At 35.7% G+C, this 20,548-nt stretch overlaps 1 protein-coding gene across 1 annotated transcript; it reads left to right on the forward strand.

The window, feature by feature from the left end:
- Window positions 1-4,157: 4,157 nt before the first annotated feature.
- Window positions 4,158-19,888, forward strand: LOC121411776 (all trans-polyprenyl-diphosphate synthase PDSS1-like). Its single transcript, XM_041604625.1, has 11 exons — window positions 4,158-4,329; window positions 5,825-5,871; window positions 6,566-6,692; window positions 7,971-8,104; window positions 10,121-10,259; window positions 10,902-11,013; window positions 12,739-12,848; window positions 15,605-15,799; window positions 16,506-16,586; window positions 17,840-19,338; window positions 19,617-19,888. Exons 1-10 carry the CDS (start codon window positions 4,177-4,179, stop codon window positions 17,978-17,980), a joined length of 1,239 nt encoding a protein of 412 aa, XP_041460559.1. The 5' UTR covers window positions 4,158-4,176; the 3' UTR covers window positions 17,981-19,338; window positions 19,617-19,888.
- The last annotated feature ends 660 nt before the right edge of the window (window positions 19,889-20,548 follow it).

The following is a 20,548-nucleotide window of genomic DNA, read 5'->3' on the forward strand; positions in this document are numbered from 1 at the left end:
GTCTATAAATGTGCATTCTTTTCTAAATTCTCCTAATCTGATCGCATCTTTTACAACCATGCACTCAGAGAATGTGGAAGAACTGAACCCATTATGCAATGAGATTTATCCATCGCTGGATCCTAACAACCTATTGAAATAGTAATCATTCATTTGTAGTGACCAAAGAAGTTTCTTGGTATGAAATTCACCACAGATGTCTGTAAATATTCAAAAAAATTTGTTGTAATTGTCAACAGAAAATTGCCTTTTTATTATTTTTTTGATTGATATTTATATTTCAAAAAATGTATGTTCATAATATTTCATACATACAAAAGGCTTTGGTTCACTGTGAGATGATTCCTAAAAAGGACTGTTGTGATAGTGAAATGAAGAGAAGTTGATGACACATGAAAATGAAAGAAATTGAGTTGAGATCAACGGCGAAAAAGATTATGAGTCCGTCTCTTTTTAATTTCTCATCAATTTTTCTTCTTTTCCATTCCAAGTAGTCCTTTTCAGGACTAATCACATAATAGAAAACCTTTCCTACAATAACTGTATACCACCATGCATATCTTTAAAGTTCATTGAATGTGTTATTATCATAGTCAAATCTTGATTTGTTTATTCCTCCAGCATCTAAGTCTAAAGTAACTTCAAATCAAGCTGTGTGGTTATAGTGGCAGTGAACACTTTATTGTTCACATTTCATGTCTTGCTATTTTATTAAAATAATTCTTGTATATTTTTTTTTTTTTGTCTAGAAAAAATGACTGTGGCTTCTGGTATCATCATTGGTTATAATATTTCTAATTGTGGTTTAGTAGTAGATTTGTAATTATTTCATCTTGGCCCTGTTTTACAAAGAGATACGATTGATCCAATCAATTATATCTCTATGGAAATCCATCAGTGTCATAATTTTTCATACAGGAAATTTATAAAATGTCCTTTGCATACAAAGGAAAACACACCAAATTGTCAAGAAATCAATGAATTTATGGATATATTCACCATATCTCAATTTATTTTTAACAAACATGTATTTCATGTTGACTTTGCTGGCTTTCCATAGTTGCGATTGATCAGATCAATTGCAACTCTTTGTAAGATGGGCCCCTGGGCTCAGTTTATGGAGACTGCCACCATTAAAAGTTTAAGTGAAATCCTTTCTTTTGATTGGTGGAGAAAAAAACAGTCAATGATATTAACTGACCTGTAAAAGATCTGTAGACTTGCTATTTTTATGCATTCTTTTCAAACTTAGTTTGTTCTTGACAGACTGAAAGATTGCCAGAGTCTTGCCAGATATTGCAACAAATAATGTGTACATACTAGACTGTCGTATTATAGCTTGTTTATGTCTACTATGTTCAGGGAATCAGTACTTAATTCCCTGTTAATTAAATTCCATAAATCTAAATAAACAGACCTATTGTGAATGAATAACAATTTCCAGTGACAACTGTATATGCTCCAGCGAACTTGAATATTCTTGTACTTCTTGTTTAGAAATGAGCTGTATGAATCAAGTTGTTGCCTGTTGTGGCCCAGTCGTGAAAATTTCTTGTTTAGATGCAATAAAAGAAACAGTCAAGAAGCTAAATAGTTGAAGCATTTATTAGAGTGTTGGATTTCGCAAAATTAATCTGATTTATCATTTCTTTAAATAGAGTATATGCAGCTGTTGGGTAGGTTGGGTTTACTTAGTCACTGCTGAGCATGAAAATGATAAATTTTGAATATGCTGAATGACCTTTAAACGTAAAAATATATAATGTGCCTCACAAAAAATAAAACCAAGATTCCTGGCAGTAATTTTTTTTCCAACATAAGCAAATGATTTATGGTTTTTCAATTATCATAAAATTCATTTCTTCTTCATTTTTAAACCTAATACGATATGAATAATTCATGCATATGAGAAAGAAACCTATAAAGTTTTCATTTAAAAACCATGTCACATATCTTTGCATTCTTTGTTAATTAGGAATCTAACCCTGGTCATTATGGTCGAGAAAACTAAGATAAACAGAAAGTTTGTAAGAAAAAATTGGACAAGGAATAAGAAAAATTTGGCTGTTTTAAATTGTGATCACTAAGGCTTTGCAAATTTCAAATTGGCAATTTTGTATGAAAATTATAACAAGTGGTTGGGACAACTTTCCCAAAGGCTGTGTACTTTTTATCAGGGATTTGTGTTCCTATTCCCATGGAGGAGGAATTAAAATACAACACATATAGCATGATTTTTTTGTGTGTGTCCTAAAACAAATAATTATTGCAATTGTACTTTTGGAAGAAAAGAACATTTTGTTTATTCAAGCATATGGAAGAGCACATTTCTTCTCTTACGTCACAATGACATCACCAATGCGGCCAATATGACCATATAGAGGGATTACAAATTTTCATAATTATTGAAATGCATAACTTTCCTACAGGTAAATCCGATATTAATTGTTGAAACTTTAACTTTCCTATATTCAGAGGCTAGGAAATTATAATGTATAAATAGGCTCACACCCTCTTATCTTATTTAGCTGTTTACGACACAGTGTTTACACAGACCAGACCAGCCTCCAAATGTAGCAGATGATCATCTCATAAATGGGTCTCTCTACCCTTTGTCTATTCAGTAGATGGTGAATCAGCAATGTTTACAGCTGTTGAAAGAGCAGAACTTAAAATAGAAGTAGGTTTTAGGATCCTCTAAAATGTAGATTTATTAAAAAAAAGCATTTATTTAAAAACCATAAACATCATTGGCCGGCAAGATCACTATGCTAAAAAATGAGGATCTTTGTCTCTCTTTTTGGTTCTCAGAAGGGGTGGCCTTCGAGTAATTTGATGGGGTGGGGTAAGGTGAACTGATTTTTAATTCATTTGAATTACAGGGGTGATACAGAGTTTACATGACGTATATGCCTCTTTCCTTGCTCCTCTTTTTTGTAATTTCCTCTCATTCTTTTTTTAATTAACTTGAACATTCTTAAGGGGGGCAGTTGAATTGTCTTCCCTGTGGTTCCTAAAATGCAAGTTACATCATGGTATACCCACTGATGTGCTCGACCTGCACAGTTTTATAAAGTTTGTTTTCCTGGATCTCAACCCCAACCCCCAGGGCCCCCCCACCCAGCCCTCTTACATAAGGTACATGTATAAGGTTCAGTTCTGGATCTTCTATTATGTCCAGCTCCTGGTGATAAACAGTGACGTCTGAAGAATTGGTGCGGTCGTGGGGGGGGACCTTATATCAAATTTAAATTCTGCATTACACCCCAATCCCCCTTTTATAAATTGCAATACATCCTTAGACTCTACAAGCTCGGGAAGACTATTCCATAAGTTGCATATTCTCAATGTAAAAAAGCTCTTACGTGTATTCTTATTAGCTCTATTAAATCTTGAAAAGCTTGTGCGCATGACTCCAATGACCGGGCCGGGCAAGAGAATTACGGTTGCAGACATGGGGTAATTTACATTCCTAAAAAAGGAACAAATATACATGAATATGAAGGGTAAGTAAAAAATAGAATAATAACCATAAGTAGAATAAGATATATGAGTGAAAACTTTTATTGAGGATGAAGATCATACTGGTAATAATTTATATAATGCAAGATACGTTTTAAAAGATATTCAAATCAATTTAAACAACACACACACATCTTATATTATAGGCAATGGTATATATGTTTTTGTGTGTGTGTGTGTGTTAAAAGGAGAATGCATGATGGTGATCATAAGGTTTGTTGGGGTGGATTTCCCTTTTAAAGAGGGGGGTAGGGGGCAATTTGTTGAGGGCAAAGGGCGGACAAGAAAAATTATTACAGCAAAATTCAATAACTCTCCAACTCTTTTCTCCAATTTTTCAAAATTTCAAAGAGGTATATCCGCCATATCCCCTGCATGGTCACTGGTATAACAAATTAAGTTGTGGACTGATTTTTTTTTTTTTTTTGGGGGGGGGGCTGGTTGGGTATTCATGTCATAAACAGATATGCTTATTACCCTCGCCCCAGGGGGGGGAGCATGCAGTCAAATATATTGCTTTACACACGCATGACCAAAAAAAAAAGTTCAAAGGTTTATTTTTTCAGTTGGACCTTCACTAGAAAAAAATAAAAAAATAATAAACGTCCTCGCCGAGCCTAGCCTGGAAAAAAATTTGATTGCGTAACTCCCAACATGGCTGCGCTCTTGCATCAGATAGCTGCCCGTCGGCTGGGAAATAAATTTCAGTTTTGGAATGAATTTTATCAAGCTCATAGAATGTTTGGGGAAAGCAGACCACTGAGCTGCTCTGCTTTACAGTTAAACTCTTATAATTGCCAGGAATGGGTGAGTAGTTGTGATTGTGAAACGGAGAAGAACGTACGAGATTAGGCCTATGCCTTCTTCATGCTGGCGCTAGCCGCCCCCCGAGTGATGGAAGAAACGGCCTGGGCGGCCGCTGAATGAACTGAGCTGCGGTGCCGTACATGTAGGATGGGAGGTCGGGTGTCCGGCCACTTCATATTTTTGAAGCCTTCTTTTTTGTCTTTGGGTTACACTAAAAACATGAATTTGATAGTTGTAATCATTTTCATGATTTTCTATTTTGTTCTCTGTAATATTATTAATTCCTAAAAGTAACATTGTTATTCCCGCCGCTGGGTTGAGCTGGTTCGGTTCAGAAATTACGAACCGGGTTACACTTCAAGTTGAGGACTCTGAAGTATGACGATGTCTTTTTAAAAAAATTTGACATATACTTTTTCATCATTCATTGAAGTCTTGAATCCCCTCCCATACATGCATAAGACTATGTAAACACAGATGAGAAGGATTTCCCTTGGAAATCCATCTTTTTTATTAAAAATCACGTAAATGATTGTGATTTTATTATTCTCTACACCTTCCTACGCCCAATGCATAAGAACGTTTAAAAAAATATTCTATTAAAATGTGAAAAAATAAAGGTTTCTTCCAGACCGATGTCGTGTAGATCCCTCGATCCAAATGTACATAACGTAAATACAATAGGGTCGTCCCTTGAACTGCTTATGTATGACGTACATCCCATTAGCGATGCCGTTTTGAAGAACAGTTTATAGATAAAAATTATTATTTCACAAGTAATAAAATTCATTACGTGATTATAAATAATTAGTATAATACTGCTAATTATTTATAATCACGTATTTGAATGCTCTTTTAAAACTATATTTTAATCATTTTGTGATTGGTTTAGTTCATTGACTTCACTCATGATAAAAAATCCCCTTTCCGATTTTCTGATCACTATTAGCTGTACCCCAAAAACCAAAACCCATTTCTAATCAACTTTGGCTTCATTCTACTGGAATTTCCATCACCCTTGGTTATGAGTTATTGACAAAAACAATGTCTGCAGAGTATCTGGAATTAGGTCACTACAAAGAAGAACTTCGACAGCCAGGTATTGTGGTTTCGGCTTTCGCGCATTCCAAAGCACGTTGGTCTTTCATTCAAGACCATGTGCTTACGGCCGGAGAGTGATTCCTGTAATTGACAGATGAATGAACCAATCACAGATCTTGAAGACTAAAGTTAACTGTTATTGGCTGGTTTGGGTGTGTTGGTGCGATTAAAGATGAGAGTGGTCTTATTTCTTGTTTGATTTACGCGTTGTACTACTGGCCTAGCGTTCAGCCAATGGCTGATGAACAGAGATGCGATGTTTAGAATGTATTCTAGAATTTAAAGTCTCATTCCTCTGACATTTTTAAGGCCAACTTGAAAGGACGTAGTTTCCTTTTAATTTTGGAGCATGCATTTCCTGCAGTTATGAAGCATAACTTTGATTGTTTTTCAGACACGCCAAAGCCCCATTCTGAAGTCACGGACTAGCACAGCTAAAAGGTAATGTTTTGCACAAAAATTGGGTATGCATGATTGAAGTTGTAGTTTACATGTATGTCAAAAATTTAGGTATGTGCATGGCTAGAGTTAAGTGACTTAGGAAGCAGCTGCAAAAAGCGTATTATCGTAAGGATGGCATTTGTATCATTTCAGCTATGTTTTACTACATAGCTATAGTTTTTGCTGATTCATTGTTACATTAGAAAATACTGATTTTTAAAATAAGAAATTTAATAAATGAACAGATTAGACTAAAACCCTGTTAAAACCTGCAGAGAAAGGTCCCGACACCCCCTTTTGAGGAAGGGCTTTGTGAGTACTCTTTTTGGGAAGTGAATAAAAATCAAAGGTGAAAGCCATGTCCATGATTTAAATTGAAATATTCCTTCAGGTCCTGTGTTATAGGTACATGTAGTTTGTTATATACATATGTAAACAAAGTTTTGAAATTATATTAATTATAGTTAATTATTTGGAAACTAGGAAAGTATGAGCCAATTTTCATTGTATAATAATGGCAACATCAAGTCCAAAGATTAAATAAAAAAAAAATAATGTTGACTAATGTGACATAAAAAAAACTATTGCTTACACATGTAATTATCAAGCATGCAGTATCTCTTTATGTTACACTACCAGTGATGATAATTGATCAATCTTTTCATTATCTATTGTTTTTTTCCCATCTGAGCAGGCAGTGGAGACAGTCGAGAAGAAACTACAGCACAGGTTCTGAGGCAGAACCATTCCCCAAAGAACCAATCCAGCCATACAAGCTTATAGAAAGTGATTTACAATCTCTCCATCCTAGTATACGACAGGTGTGTATGTAACCAACAAGCAAAGAATCTTGTGGCTTGTTTGGTATTCTGAAATAGACATTGTTGAATTGATTTATTTTTATTGCTGTTTTTTTTTGTTTTTGTGTTCTATTCTAAAATGGACATTGTTTCATAAATTCATTTTTGTTGTTTCAATATGTTTTGTTTTTTTAAGGAAATTATGAAGTCCAGCTACATCATGATGGCTCCTTGATTATGCCATTTTGTGTCAACTTTCAGCTTGCAAGCCTAAAACTTCAAAGCAGTAGATTGTAGCAAAACATGCCATAATCATAATGTCAACTATAATTACACCAAAATTTGTCAAACTCTGTCAGAAAGATTTTAAATTTTACCAGGGTAAGCTGTCCAGTCGTCCACATCAAAAATACAAATCTCACTAACTACAGTAGATGAACACAGTGACACCTGTGAATTTCAAGACCCCAAGAAAATAAGGATTAGAGAATGTCAGTGAGGCAGGTTGTTTCCAGACAAATTTCATGTAGAACATGCCTTGCTTGTCAAGAAATCATATTCAAGGAAAGTGAAAAATGAAGCATTAGCAGACAAAGAGGAATCATTTACGATGACTTTTTAGCATAATATGATAATGGCATAATAATTCTTCCTATTTCCCCCTGGAGTACCGAAGTGTGACATCATCAAATTTCACCTTTTGCATATCAGTGTTTTTGATACCATATTTTGGTAGAGCATGATGAATAGTTTATGAACCCCCCCCACAACCCATATATGGTGAGCATGGGGCCCAAAGATATGACTTCATGAATACATAATTAGCCTTATTGAAGTCAATGTATTATTGGCCTGGTTCCTACACTGATTTCAATAGGGCTAATTATGTATTCATGAGGTCATATCTAAGGCCCCCTAGGACCGACTCCCACCATTTTGGTAGTGGGGGTTTTTCATAATGCTCTACCCAAATATGATATCAAAAAGCTGAAATGCTAAAAAAAAAGTTTTTTGTAGTGTCATCACTTTGGTACTCTATATATCCTGACAGATTATATATCCCTTTGAGAAAAAAATCCATCCAACAGCACTGCATGCTTCATATTCCCCTGAGAAAGACACACACAAGACCATCAGAGGCCTATGCAACTTGTCCTTTAAATACCCGTTTCTGATTGGTCGAAAATCAAGATGCATTTGATTTTAGACTTGCATTTGATTGCGTTGATTTGTGTGACGGGCCTCTCAAGATGTGCAGGTAGTCAATATCAGAAATATATTTTTTTTGTTATCTTTCAGGAGCTGTGTGGAAGTTGTCCAGAGCTGACAGAAGTGGCCCAGTATTATTTTGACGGGAAGGGCAAGTCTTTCAGGCCGATGATAGTACTACTCATGTCTAAAGTGTGCAATCTTCATAATTCTTCAAATGATAGGTAAGTACATTGTATATAGTGCCTTCTAGTGATAATTCTTTATCTGGAATGGGGCATGTTGCATGAAAGCTATTTTATGGTAACATTCCTAATTGTCCTATCCAATAGTACTTTTAAGTGAATCCTAGATATTGATTGACTGTTAAGCATTGATACCATGGTCCTGGCTATTTCCTGTAAGAGTACTTCATGTAACAGAACCCAGGCTTTGAATGTGGATGTGGTTTTTTTCAGGGCAAGGTCATATTTGTGTAGGGTACATATCTACAGGTATATTAAAGCACAAATAAGGGGAAACAGCACAACTAAGCTCGAAGGTCATTGAATAGGTTATTAAAGGGATGGTCCGGGCTGAAAGTATTTATAGCTGAATAAATAGAGTAGAATTCACTGAGCAAAATGCCGAAAATTTCATCAAAATCGGATAATAAATAACAAAGTTATTGAATTTTAAAGTTTAGAAATATTTTGTGAAACAGTCGTCATGAATATTCATTAGGTGGGCTGATGATGTCACATCCCCACTTGTTCTTATATATTTTATTATATGAACTTAGGTTTATTCAAATTTTTCCTCCAAAAACTAGAAAAACTTGGATTGACAACTTATTTAGTGCATTAGATATTTATTACTGCAACTTATTTCATTATAAGGGAGATATATTATTCACACAAGTATGAAATAATGAAAAAATTATAATTTTATGTAATAACATAAGAAAACGGAAAGTGGGATGTGACATCATCAGCCCACCTAATAAATATTCATGACGACTGTTTTCACAAAATATTGCTTAACTTTAAACTTCTATTTATTTAACTTTATTATTTGTAATCCGATTTTGATGAAATTTTCAGCATTTTGCTAAGTGAATTCTACTCTATGTATTAAGATATAAATATTTTCAACCCGGACCATCCCTTTAAGTCAATTTAAAAAAGGCATACACTTAACCAGGACACTACTGGAGGTTGGAAAAATGAATTTCTAGCATCTAGCCTTAATTTCAACTTCTTGCCTTGGGAACATTCACATATGCAAATAACCGCATCTTCTGTTTTATGAGAGCTGAATTTTATTGCCATAGTAATAACATTATATGATGGTGCTAGGATACCTGCTTTGTTAATGTACATGTGTGGAATGGCATGTATGGGAGAACTTTGTAAAGTGGCAGTAACCCATTTTCGGTTATGATACTATAAACATGAACAAGTATTATCTGTATTTTGAGTACAAAGTGGCTACCAGTATGATTTTTGTTTTATTTAAAAGGTAGATTTACAATATAGCCAATATATCACAATAAAATATTTTATATTGTCATTGATTTATTGATTAATGTAGAGTGAAACCAAATAATGAAAGGTTCAAGGCTGAATGAATAAAGCCATCCAATTGTTGAAAAGAAAAAAAAGCAAGTTTGTGTAAATATTTCCTGTTGATTTCATGATAGGTGTTTATGTATTGCACACATATAAAATATGATCTTTATGTGATTAAGCCTTCATATAGTCACTAAACCATAAAAAAAATTACAGGTACCCAATACCGTGTGGCAAATATAAATGTCTTTCCGACAAAGGCATTGGTGGCTTCAAGATTTGACCTTGGCATTTAGATTTCTGGGACATATGAATATACTCTCCCGTCATTACACCATGCAGGTTTCTCTTCATATATTCAGCCTGCCCCTTTAATATGTTCTATAACATTTTGATATCATATTCTTATTCTCTTTATAATATAGAACTAAACATTTCATATGTTCCATTTGTCTTCTCTCTCTCTCTCTTCTACCTTTTCCCCAGATGAGACTCAATTGTAATTCATGCTTTATAGAAAAACTCATGATCATAAATATAAGTAATTATTTTTGTTATGATTTTGTTATGTTCCTGGAACATTTTTGGGGTTGAGATTAGCGTATAAGGTAATGTTTCATATGAAACTTCCATTGTAAGTAATAAGTTTTGAATAATATTTTTTCTTTTGACTGTTTCTTCTCTCTTCAGGATAACTGATTCTCAGAGGCAGATCGCGATGATAACGGAGATGATCCACACCGCCAGCCTGATGCACGATGATGTGATCGATGCAGCAGACACTAGGAGAGGAAAAACATCAATCAATGAACAATTTGGACAGAGAAAAGTAAGATATCCCTTCTTGCGTTTTACACTCTCCGATTGATCAGATATGATAAAAACTAAGTAGTTAATACTGGATTCTACTTCACACTCCCCAGCAAATGCTGTGAAATTGCACCACACATTCCTAGGGGAGGGGGGGGGACATCGCAAATTATTTTTGGTACCACATCTTTTGATATTTGACATTTTATTAGTTTCAAATGCAACAGTTACAGAACCATTTTACAAATGTAATAGTAGTCATAACATTAACAATGAATGGTAATGGTACTGATGATAAAATAATGACAGAATTGGTAATATGCAACTCTTATATCTTGCTAAATACAATGTTTCCATTCACCATTGCATACTATTAACCTGGCTACAGCACAGCTTCCCTTTTCACATGCTAAGGCATTCAAGAAATTTTGTCGTACAAGGTGCCAATTTACTTTCGTAAACCTGGGTAGAAAGTGGCAAGTGTAGATAAATATCTTGCCAGTTGAGGCAAGTGCTGCAGTGGGATTTGAACCCCGGTCCTTGTGGTTTTAAAGTCTTGAGGACGTGTATTTATGTGTCTCTCTTGCTATATTAACCTAAAATTCAGTCAGAACATGAGCACACAAGGTTATTTTTCATGTCTTCCTTTGTTTTTTGTTAGTCTATACTTGCAGGTGACTTTGTGCTTTCTATATCATCACAAGCCCTTGCTAGGATAGGTGATCCAGACATTGTCATTGTTCTTTCAACTGTTATAGAAGATTTAGTCAAAGGTAAGACACTTATTTAAAATGTTCTTTATGTCCAATTTTAAGAGATAAATGTATATGTATCTCGTGGAGCGTTGTGGCCCAGTGGATTAATCTTCTGACTTTGAAACAGAGGGTCGTGGGTTTGAATCCCAGCCATGGCGTAATTTCCTTCATCAAGAAACTCATCCACATTGTGCTGCACTCAACCCAGGTGAGGTGAATGGGTACCCGGTAGGAAGAAATTCCTTGAATGCTTGAGTGCCTAGGCAGCTCAGCTAAAGCTGGGGTAATCATAATAGCAGGGCCCGCTGGTAGAACAGTTTTCGAAACTGAAGTTGCTACCCTGGTAAATATACCTATATTATTTGAAGTTGTAGTAGTAGTAGCATTACCGTTGATGTTATCAGTCACAATCAGCAATACCATCATCATCATCATCATGACCGCCATTATCATCATCGAAATCAACATCATAATTGTCATGGTCATCTTCATTATCATTTTAATTAAATATCTGAACGCAGTAAATGTGGACTCCTAAGCAACCCATTCAAAAGAAATCTCAATATTTACACGTACTATGAAAATACGTCTGCTCTTTCACATCAATTCTCATTCAAATAACTTTCTACTTGCATTCATATCTCGTCTAACTATGGTAGCATCATCATGACCGGAAAAGTTGAGTCAGTTTCACAGAACAAAAATGCAATCAGAAATTTATCAAACAGCACTGACTCATGAGAATATTTCTGTCTGTCCGAGCTTCATTTAATCTAAAGATTTGCATATGCAGGAATATCAATAATAATAATATATAGGGTATTTATATTGTGCACATATCCACCTTATTAGGTGCTCAAGGCGCTCCTATATTACCCGGCTAAGCTAGGCGTTCATAGCGCACACAGCTTTTTAAGGAATTACTTCCTACCGGTACCCATTTACCTCACCTGGGTTGAGTGCAGCACATTGTGGATCAGTTTCTTGCTGAAGGAAATTACGCCATGGCTGGGATTCGAACCCACGACCCTCTGTTTCAAAGTCCGAAGACTAATCCACTGGGCCACAACGCTCCAATATGGTCATGTTTTGCAATGTTTTTTTTTTTACTCATTTATGAATTGCCCCTTTACAACATGCATGAAATTCTCCCAATTTTAATCTTATTTCTGATTTTATTTCTCTCTCTGACAATAAGATTGATTGTTCACTATTATGAACTGTAATAAAATGGTTATAAAAAAAAAGAATTTTTGTTTTGGCTGAATTATTTTAGGTTGATTCAATATTTTATAAAGGACTCGAATGTGAGGATATCAGATGTTGAGTTTTATACCATGGCTGGGCCATGGTTTGTGTAGCATGATTTGTATAGCATTGCATTGTACGTATGTGTGCATGTGAGGATGTCAGAAAGGTTGTGAGTCGTATGGTCGATTTTATTTGGGTTGAATTGTAACAAGGAACACATTTTAGTTTGCTTTGATCACTTGTGCATGAGTGTATCCATGAGGTCAGAATTGAATTTAAAAACATAACTTTGAACTTTCTTTGAAAGAAAGTCTTGTGGAGGATGACAGATTTAGATCTATGTGCTCTATTTTCAAAATGTGTTATATTTTAGGTTACAAAGACACAATTTTTCCCCCTTTTTTGGGGGGTGGGATAAGTGGCACCTGAACCCTCAGCTTTTGTAGATTTTGTTGTTGTTGCTCACTTGCTATGCTTTGTTGTTTTTTGTAGGTGAATTCATGCAACTTGGATCTAAAGATAATGAGAATGAGAGATTTTCCCACTACCTCACAAAAACATACAAGAAGACTGCCAGCCTCATGGCTCACAGCTGTAAAGCAGTAAGTAGGCAGTTTTTATTTCTCACCTGCGAAGCAAAGTGAGACTATAGGCGCCGCTTTTCCGACGGCGGCGGCGACGGCGGCGGCGGCGTCAACATCAAATCTTAACCTGAGGTTAAAGTTTTGAAATGACGTCATAACTTAGAAAGTATATGGACCTGGTTAATAAAACTTGGCCATAAGGTTAATCAAGTATTACTGAACATCCTATCAGAGTTTCATGTCACATGACCAAGGTCAAAGGTCATTTAGGGTCAATAAATTTAGACCATGTTGGAGGAATCAACATCGAAATCTTAACCCGAGGTTAAGTTTTTGAAATGTCATCATAACTTAGAAAATATATGGACCTAGTTCATGAAACTTGGACATAAGGTTAATCAAGTATCACTGAACATCCTACATGAGGTTCATGTCACATGACCAAGGTCAAAGGTCATTTAGGGTCAATGAACTTTGGCCAAATTGGGGATATCTGTTGATTTCCCCTCATAACTTTGAAAGTTTATGGATCTGATTCATGAAACTTGGACATAATAGTAATCAAGCATCACTGAAAATTTTGTGCAAGTTTGAGGTCTCATGATTAAGGTCAAAGGTCATTTAGGGTCAATGAACTTTGGCCGAATCGGGGGTATCTGTTGAATTACCATCATAACTTTGAAAGTTTATTGGTCTAGTTCATTAAACTTGGACATTAGAGTAATCAAGTATCACTGAACATCCTGTGCGCATTTCAGGTCACATGGCCAAGGTCAAAGGTCAATGAACTTTGGCCGAATTGGGTGTATCTGTTGAATTACCATCATAACTTTGAAAGTTTATGGATCTGATTCATGAAACTTGTACATAAGAGTAATCAAGTATCACTGAACATCCTGTTCCAGTTTCAGGTCACATGATCAAGGTCAAAGGTCATGTAAGGTCAATGAACTTTGGCCATGTTGGGGTTTTTTTGTTGAATAACCATCATATCTCTGTAAGTTTATTGGTCTAGTTCATAAAAAGTGGACATAAGAGTAACCATGTATCACTGAACATCTTGTGCGAGTTAGAGTAGTATTCAAAGTCAGCACTGCTGCTATGTTGAACCGCGTGATGCAGGTGAGACGGCCAGAGGCATTCCACTTGTTAAAAATAGTAATGACGGGTCGGTAATAACAATGCAATTCTGTGTTAACAGACTCTCAGCCATGAGAGAAGACATTGTCACTGGTTTCATTGCACAAGGTTTGAAAATTATATTAAGAAATCGGCTTTCATTTTTTTTTAACTCACCATTTATGCGCAGTGGTATAAAGGTCTTCTTTTATGGAAATCTGGGGAGGAAATTACTTTAATTGACTGGCAAGTTATAAGCATGTGAAAATGTGCAGAAATGCTTAGTTTGTGGAAAAGAAAATAACATTGATTTGTATAGGTGTGCTTATGTTTTGTATCATAAAATGCCACATGTATTGTATCTGTATAGTGCAAAGGATGTTTTGTTTTCAGGAAGTAGGATAATGTTGGGCACCAAACAATTTTTTTTAACCCTAAAAAGACTGGGGGGGCTGAATCAGCCCCCCCCCCCTCGACATTTTTCGTGATAAATCCGCTGCGCGAAATTTTTTGACCGCGTTGCTCCCTGACTTTTTACTTTCAAGTCTCGCGCAACTTTTGAGACCAAAATTGTGACCCCCAGGTACGCGGTTCCAAAATTACGCAACATTTCGTAAGTGCATGCAGACCCAAAATTACTCAAAAACGTGAATTTGTGTACAAATCCAATGCAAATAGTGTTCTTAGCCGAAATTCATAAATGTTTCATTATTTTTCCTTTTACTGCTTAAAATCGGTTAATTTTATCTTGTTTATGGTCAAAATAAAGTCCCCGACAATTTCCATTGAAAAAACAATAAAAAACAAAAAGTTGAAAAACAAAGAAATACATAAGAAATTTAGAAAACAATAGAATACATAAGAAAATAAATTTGATTTTGAATTTTTTTTTAAATCAATTTGATCAGATGCCTATCTAGAGTATGTGAAACAAAAATTAGCATTTCAGGGGCATTATTTTATTAATTAGAGCAAACTTATGATTTTATGCATAAATTAGCATAATTAATGAGACATGAGATTTTTTGCCGAATTTGATGTTATAGTTTTGTAGATAATGCCATGGGTAACGCGTGTGCCAATTTTCGTCGCGATCGGGCGATCAACGGCCGAGATCATAAGGGGGGGCTGAATCAGCCCCCCCCCAGTCTTTTTAGGCGTCGAAATAGCCCAGTCTATTTAGGGTTAATGCTCCCAATTTATAAGGGTGTTTCATCAAAGTTGTCAGCACTGACTAAATAGTCATTGCTGACAATTTTAGTGAAATCCTTGGTTTTGATTGGCTGAAAGTCACTGTTCTCTGACTGTTACTATGGTAGCTGTCGGAGAGAGACAACTTGTCAATGCTGACAACTTTCATGAAACGGTCCCCTGGGGCCTGTAACACAAATTGTAGAACATTTATGATTGATTGCAATGACTACAATCAATCGTGAAAATAAAGCATACGATTAATCGCTTACCTTTGTGTTACGGGACCCTGGGGTGTAAATGTAACTTAAATAGATCTAGTTGATAAATATGTAATTCATTATAACTACTTGTACACTGATTGCCATAGACTTGCAATTATGCTTAACTGAACAATTGATTTCTACCTTTTTAATGTTAGAGGGCACCAGTCTCATTTGACTTTTTTCTTTTCTGCTTTGCAGGTAGCAATGTTAGCAGGCAACAGCCACGATGTGTGTGAGATTGCTTATCAGTATGGGCGCAACATCGGCATGGCATTCCAACTTGTTGATGATATCTTAGATTTTGTATCCTGCGATGATACGATGGGCAAACCTACCTCAGCGGACCTCAAGCTAGGTCTCGCAACAGCTCCTGTCCTATTTGCAGCTGAAAAGGTCAGTGTCAATATCAAGATCTGTTCACATTTTCACAATTCAGTATCGCCACTGTAAACAGTGACATTCAGTGAGTTGTATTCAAATATGCATGGTATGTGTAGAAAGGGCACAGACGAATAATTATTGAAGTAAACTTTCATAAGGTATATTTTTTATTCAATTTGATACACTAGATATGCATATTACAAAATTGTATAAACAGAAACATATCCATGAGGACTGAAGCAAACAGTTGGTATAATTCTATAATAAGCTATAATTCATTGAGTATTTAATATCGTTAGGAAATTTGAATAAACAAAAAAAAAACTTTTTTTAAGTTTGAATTGAAAGTGCGGCATAATTGAAATACAACTTTACAAGTATACCATATTTATTGTGCTATAAGAACATTGCATATGTATAGAAAACTTTTTGAAGCAAAGCTTTATTATACCTTGATGTTTGAATTTCCCTGAAATTCTATACTCTTCCAAAACTTTGTGAATTTTTTCCATATTCGGTAGCATGGAAACCAGAGGATTTAATCATACTTTCTAACAATACACATAAACATATTTTGTGGAAATAATGCATTGACTATAGTACTTAATTTCTTGGTATCTTTGGTTTGATGCACAATTGTGCATCAAATTATCAACAACAACAACAACAACGGTATAGGTGCATTGTGTTACTTTGATTTTATCTCTTCTTCTTCCAGTATCCTGAGCTAAATGATATGATCATGAGGAGATTCAGCCATGCTGGGGATGTTGAGATGGCCAGAAAAGCAGTAGCAAATGTGAGTATCGTAGGAAGACATTATTGTCAGTCAAGGGGGCATTTCATGAAATACAAAAATAGTTAATGATTTCTCTGGCACTGTCATAAGCTACTAAAATCCTTGCATTTGATTGGCTGAGAACAAATAAGTTGATGGAAATCACACAATTTGCTTCGTGAACAACTCCCCAGTTCCTGAAATGCTTTTATCTTTGTTATTCTCCAATCCGAAATGGGCCTGTGTAAGGTCCTTCTTGTTCTGACTTCACTTTTTATTTTCAGTGCAAAAAGGGTGCTTTCAAATTAGTGAAGAGGAGACTGTATGCCTGGGGATAAGGTAACAACTGCCCCCCCCATACACACACAAATGAATTTCCAAGTGACAAAAAATATTATGAAAGAGGAGAGAGAAAAGAAGAAGAGTATTGAAACGAGATGGCTGGGTTTGTAGAATTATAATACCCCTTCATCAAGAAAAATGTGATATCAAAATATAAAGATCCTATCCCTTTGTGTTTACTGTCCTTCTTGCATCAAATGGTCAATATGTAGGTGCTGAGATGAAGACTTCACTTCACTCCACTGACTACCTATACCTCTCTTCAATGCTTGGGTGATCAAGAAGAAAACTGAAACTTAATTACTTTTTAATTCATGCATGTCTGAGATGGACAATCTGGGTAGCGTCATGTGGCACATTACCCTCGGTCATCTGTGGTACAGGAATATTGAGGAGTCTGATCACTTCAAAAATGCATTTTTTTTTGTGCCTTTAAGATGAATTCCAGTTTTAAAAATGAAATGGCTACCAAAAGTTTGAATTTGTATGAATAGATAACGTGGATCTGGACGGTTGATGTTCAAAGCTTGGTGTAGCTATCACGTACACTTTTGGCAACAGTGCATAAAGTCGGATGTGTACTTCATTTATTTGGATCTTTTCAAGGAGATCTTTGGGATTGGTGTTTCTACAAGATTATTAATCAAATCAATTCTAATATGCAAAAAGCAAAAAGTGTCACAACTTACCCTGCATTCCCCTATATATGAAATGATTGATTGAATTTAGCCTCAAAATGACAATTTTTTCTGAGAATTTTTTGTGGGATTTTCATCTTAAAAGAATATCAATTTCATAGTCTCTACTCCATGTATTTTATTTTATTTCGTATTCTTATTTCTTATTTATTTCTTTGTTGTCACCGAAGCAAACAATATGGAAATAATATTAATATTGAATTTTTCCTATTTCTTCACTTTTTCCTTTCCCAGACGGATAGTATCCAACAGTCGCGTTTCTTGGCTGAGCAGCATAGCAGAGAAGCGGTGAAACAGATCGAGAAGCTTACAAATTGTGCCGAGAGACAAGCACTCATCTACTTAACTCAGGAAGTCTTATCCAGGCATAAATAACGTCATCCTTTAATCTTCTTTAACTGATGTGTTTTGAGAGGCTAACCGTGCATAAGCACAAAATGTGTTCAGAGCTTGGCATTTTGCAGTGTAGGTTATCAGAAATTGAAGTTCTGACACTGAACGTCCCTGTAAGTTACAGTGCTTTCACAAGCAATAGCGCCATCTAGTGTTCAGTCAGTTTTGCATCATGCATTATTGCACATAGACAAGAATATCTGCCATAGCCGTGTATTACATTCCCTATAATATCAGGGGATTTGGATAGTGAGAAATTTTGCTGGGAAAGGTTTGAAAAGTTGACCTTTGACCTGAAAGTTTGGACAGTTGCGCTGATTTTAAAAGAGATCAGAATTGCTGGCCTTGCTTTTAATGTTGTGGTAATTTCAATCAATTGCTTGCTGTTTGATGTGCTGAACTGATTGAATGAGTCTGTGAGGAAAAAGATGTCCTGCTTGTGCTAGCCATGTTAATTCTGATTTAATAATTTTGACACAAGTAGCAGAGAAATGACTGAATACGGCTCCATAACACTAAACTCACTGAATGATTGTACATTATGGTCAGTGTAATCATTCATGTACTTTTCTTCTTCAATCGATAGCTAAACTTTGTGTTGGTCCTGGAGCCTGTAACACAAACATTTGCAATGATCGTAGAACATTTTTCTACGATCGATTCCATTGACTACAATGTACAATCAATCGTGAAAATTGAGTGTATGATTAATCGCTAATGTTTGTGTTACAGGACGGGCCTTGGGGTCTTTTTTTTATAATCTCGAGAAAGTCCTGTTGGATCTTTAGATCTGAAGACTTATTCAGTTATTCATAAGAAAAAAAGAGTGAGCAGAGACAAGAATCAGTGTGTACGGGAATGTATCCAGTGAATCACTGTATGATGTTGCTTCTATGAAGCTTCTAGGGATTCCAAATGATTCTCCTTTCTGCTGCGAAACTTGATGATGCAGTTATGAAGCGCAGTTATAAAGTATAGTTGTATCCACTCTTCAGAGTGCGAAAGGTGCTAATCATCATCATTAACCTGGCTGTAGCCTAGGGGGCTAACCTGGCTCGTGAGCATGTCAAGGAATAAATAATTCTGACAAGTATCCATGTACTAAACCTGGGTCGGGTGCAGCTCATTTTGGATAAATTAACTATGCCTTACTATCTCCTTGGAACCATTAAAATGTCTGTTTGTAAGAAGACTACTATTGTGTTCCAAGAAATAAAAGAAAAAAAAAACACCGAACACAGAATAAATCATCGAAAATTGGGACCTTTGGGGTGTATCACAGAGAGGTAAATATGACCTAGAGTCACACTTAAAATGCCTAGTTGTGTGCATTGTAAAAGGTATAATAATATAGGATATTTATATTGCGCACATATCCACCTTGTTAGGTGCTTAAGGCGCTCCTATATTACCCGGCTAAGCTAGGCGTTCATAGCGCACACAGCTTTTTAAGGAATTACTTCCTACTGGTACCCATTTACCTCACCTGGGTTGAGTGCAGCACATTGTGGATCAATTTCTTGCTGAAGGAAATTACGCCATGGCTGGGATTCGAACCCACGACCCTCTGTTTCAAAGTCCGAAGACTAATCCACTGGGCCACAACGCTCCACAAAAGGTATAACCACAATGGTCAGATCATGGATCATGCAAAGATGACGTGTACTACGGTGTATTATTCAATAAGATTGCGTGTTCATATCATGTATGCGACGCTAGGTCATACTTAAATCTTTGTGAAACACCCCCCAAGAAATATTCCCTCGTTAAATCAGGAACATTGTTTCAATCAGGCTTCTCTACTATACTTGGCTTTCGTTGTATCACATGTCCTTTTCTATAAAGATGAAACTGATTTTAAAATAAAAGGTGAATTCTATTTATAAAGCATTTTTATAGTATCCCTCTGCCATGTTACTATACCTCGTTTTATATCAATGGCTGTATATAAGCTTGGAGGCTGAAAGTGTGACTGAGAGTGAGCCATGTTACAAGTTGTGATGAACTTTGACCTCTTGTCTTTGTGTTTCTCAGTGATTCCATGTAACCTGTGACCTCCTCGCCAGTTTAAAAGTGATAGCTCTTGATATATTGTTGGTGCTTAAATGCCGTTCACATCATTCTCTGGTGAATACTGAATATACTCTTGCAATAATGTAATACCAAAATGCACAATAGCCCTTGATACATTGTTGGTGCTTAGATGCTATTCACGTCATTCTCTCTGGTGACAATCAAATATACTGTTGCAATAAAGCAATACCAAAATGCACACTGGTCTGGTAAGAGAGGCAGCATATCTACTTATTCATTATACTTGTTCAGTATAATATACAATTGATGCACATTTATGAGTGTGTTATGACGATGCAGCAAACTCGAGGGTATTTACAATTATGCGAAAGCAAGAGGCACTTGCGCCGAGTGCTTTTGCATAATATTGTGAATGCACGAGAGTTGCTTGCATCGTCACTAACATCACGAATCTTAAAATGTGCATTAATTGTTTTATAAAACGGGTCGGCAAAATGAATTTTTCATGGAAATCTT

This window comes from Lytechinus variegatus, chromosome 3 (genome assembly GCF_018143015.1).
Source record: "Lytechinus variegatus isolate NC3 chromosome 3, Lvar_3.0, whole genome shotgun sequence".
Lineage (NCBI taxonomy): Eukaryota > Metazoa > Echinodermata > Echinoidea > Temnopleuroida > Toxopneustidae > Lytechinus > Lytechinus variegatus.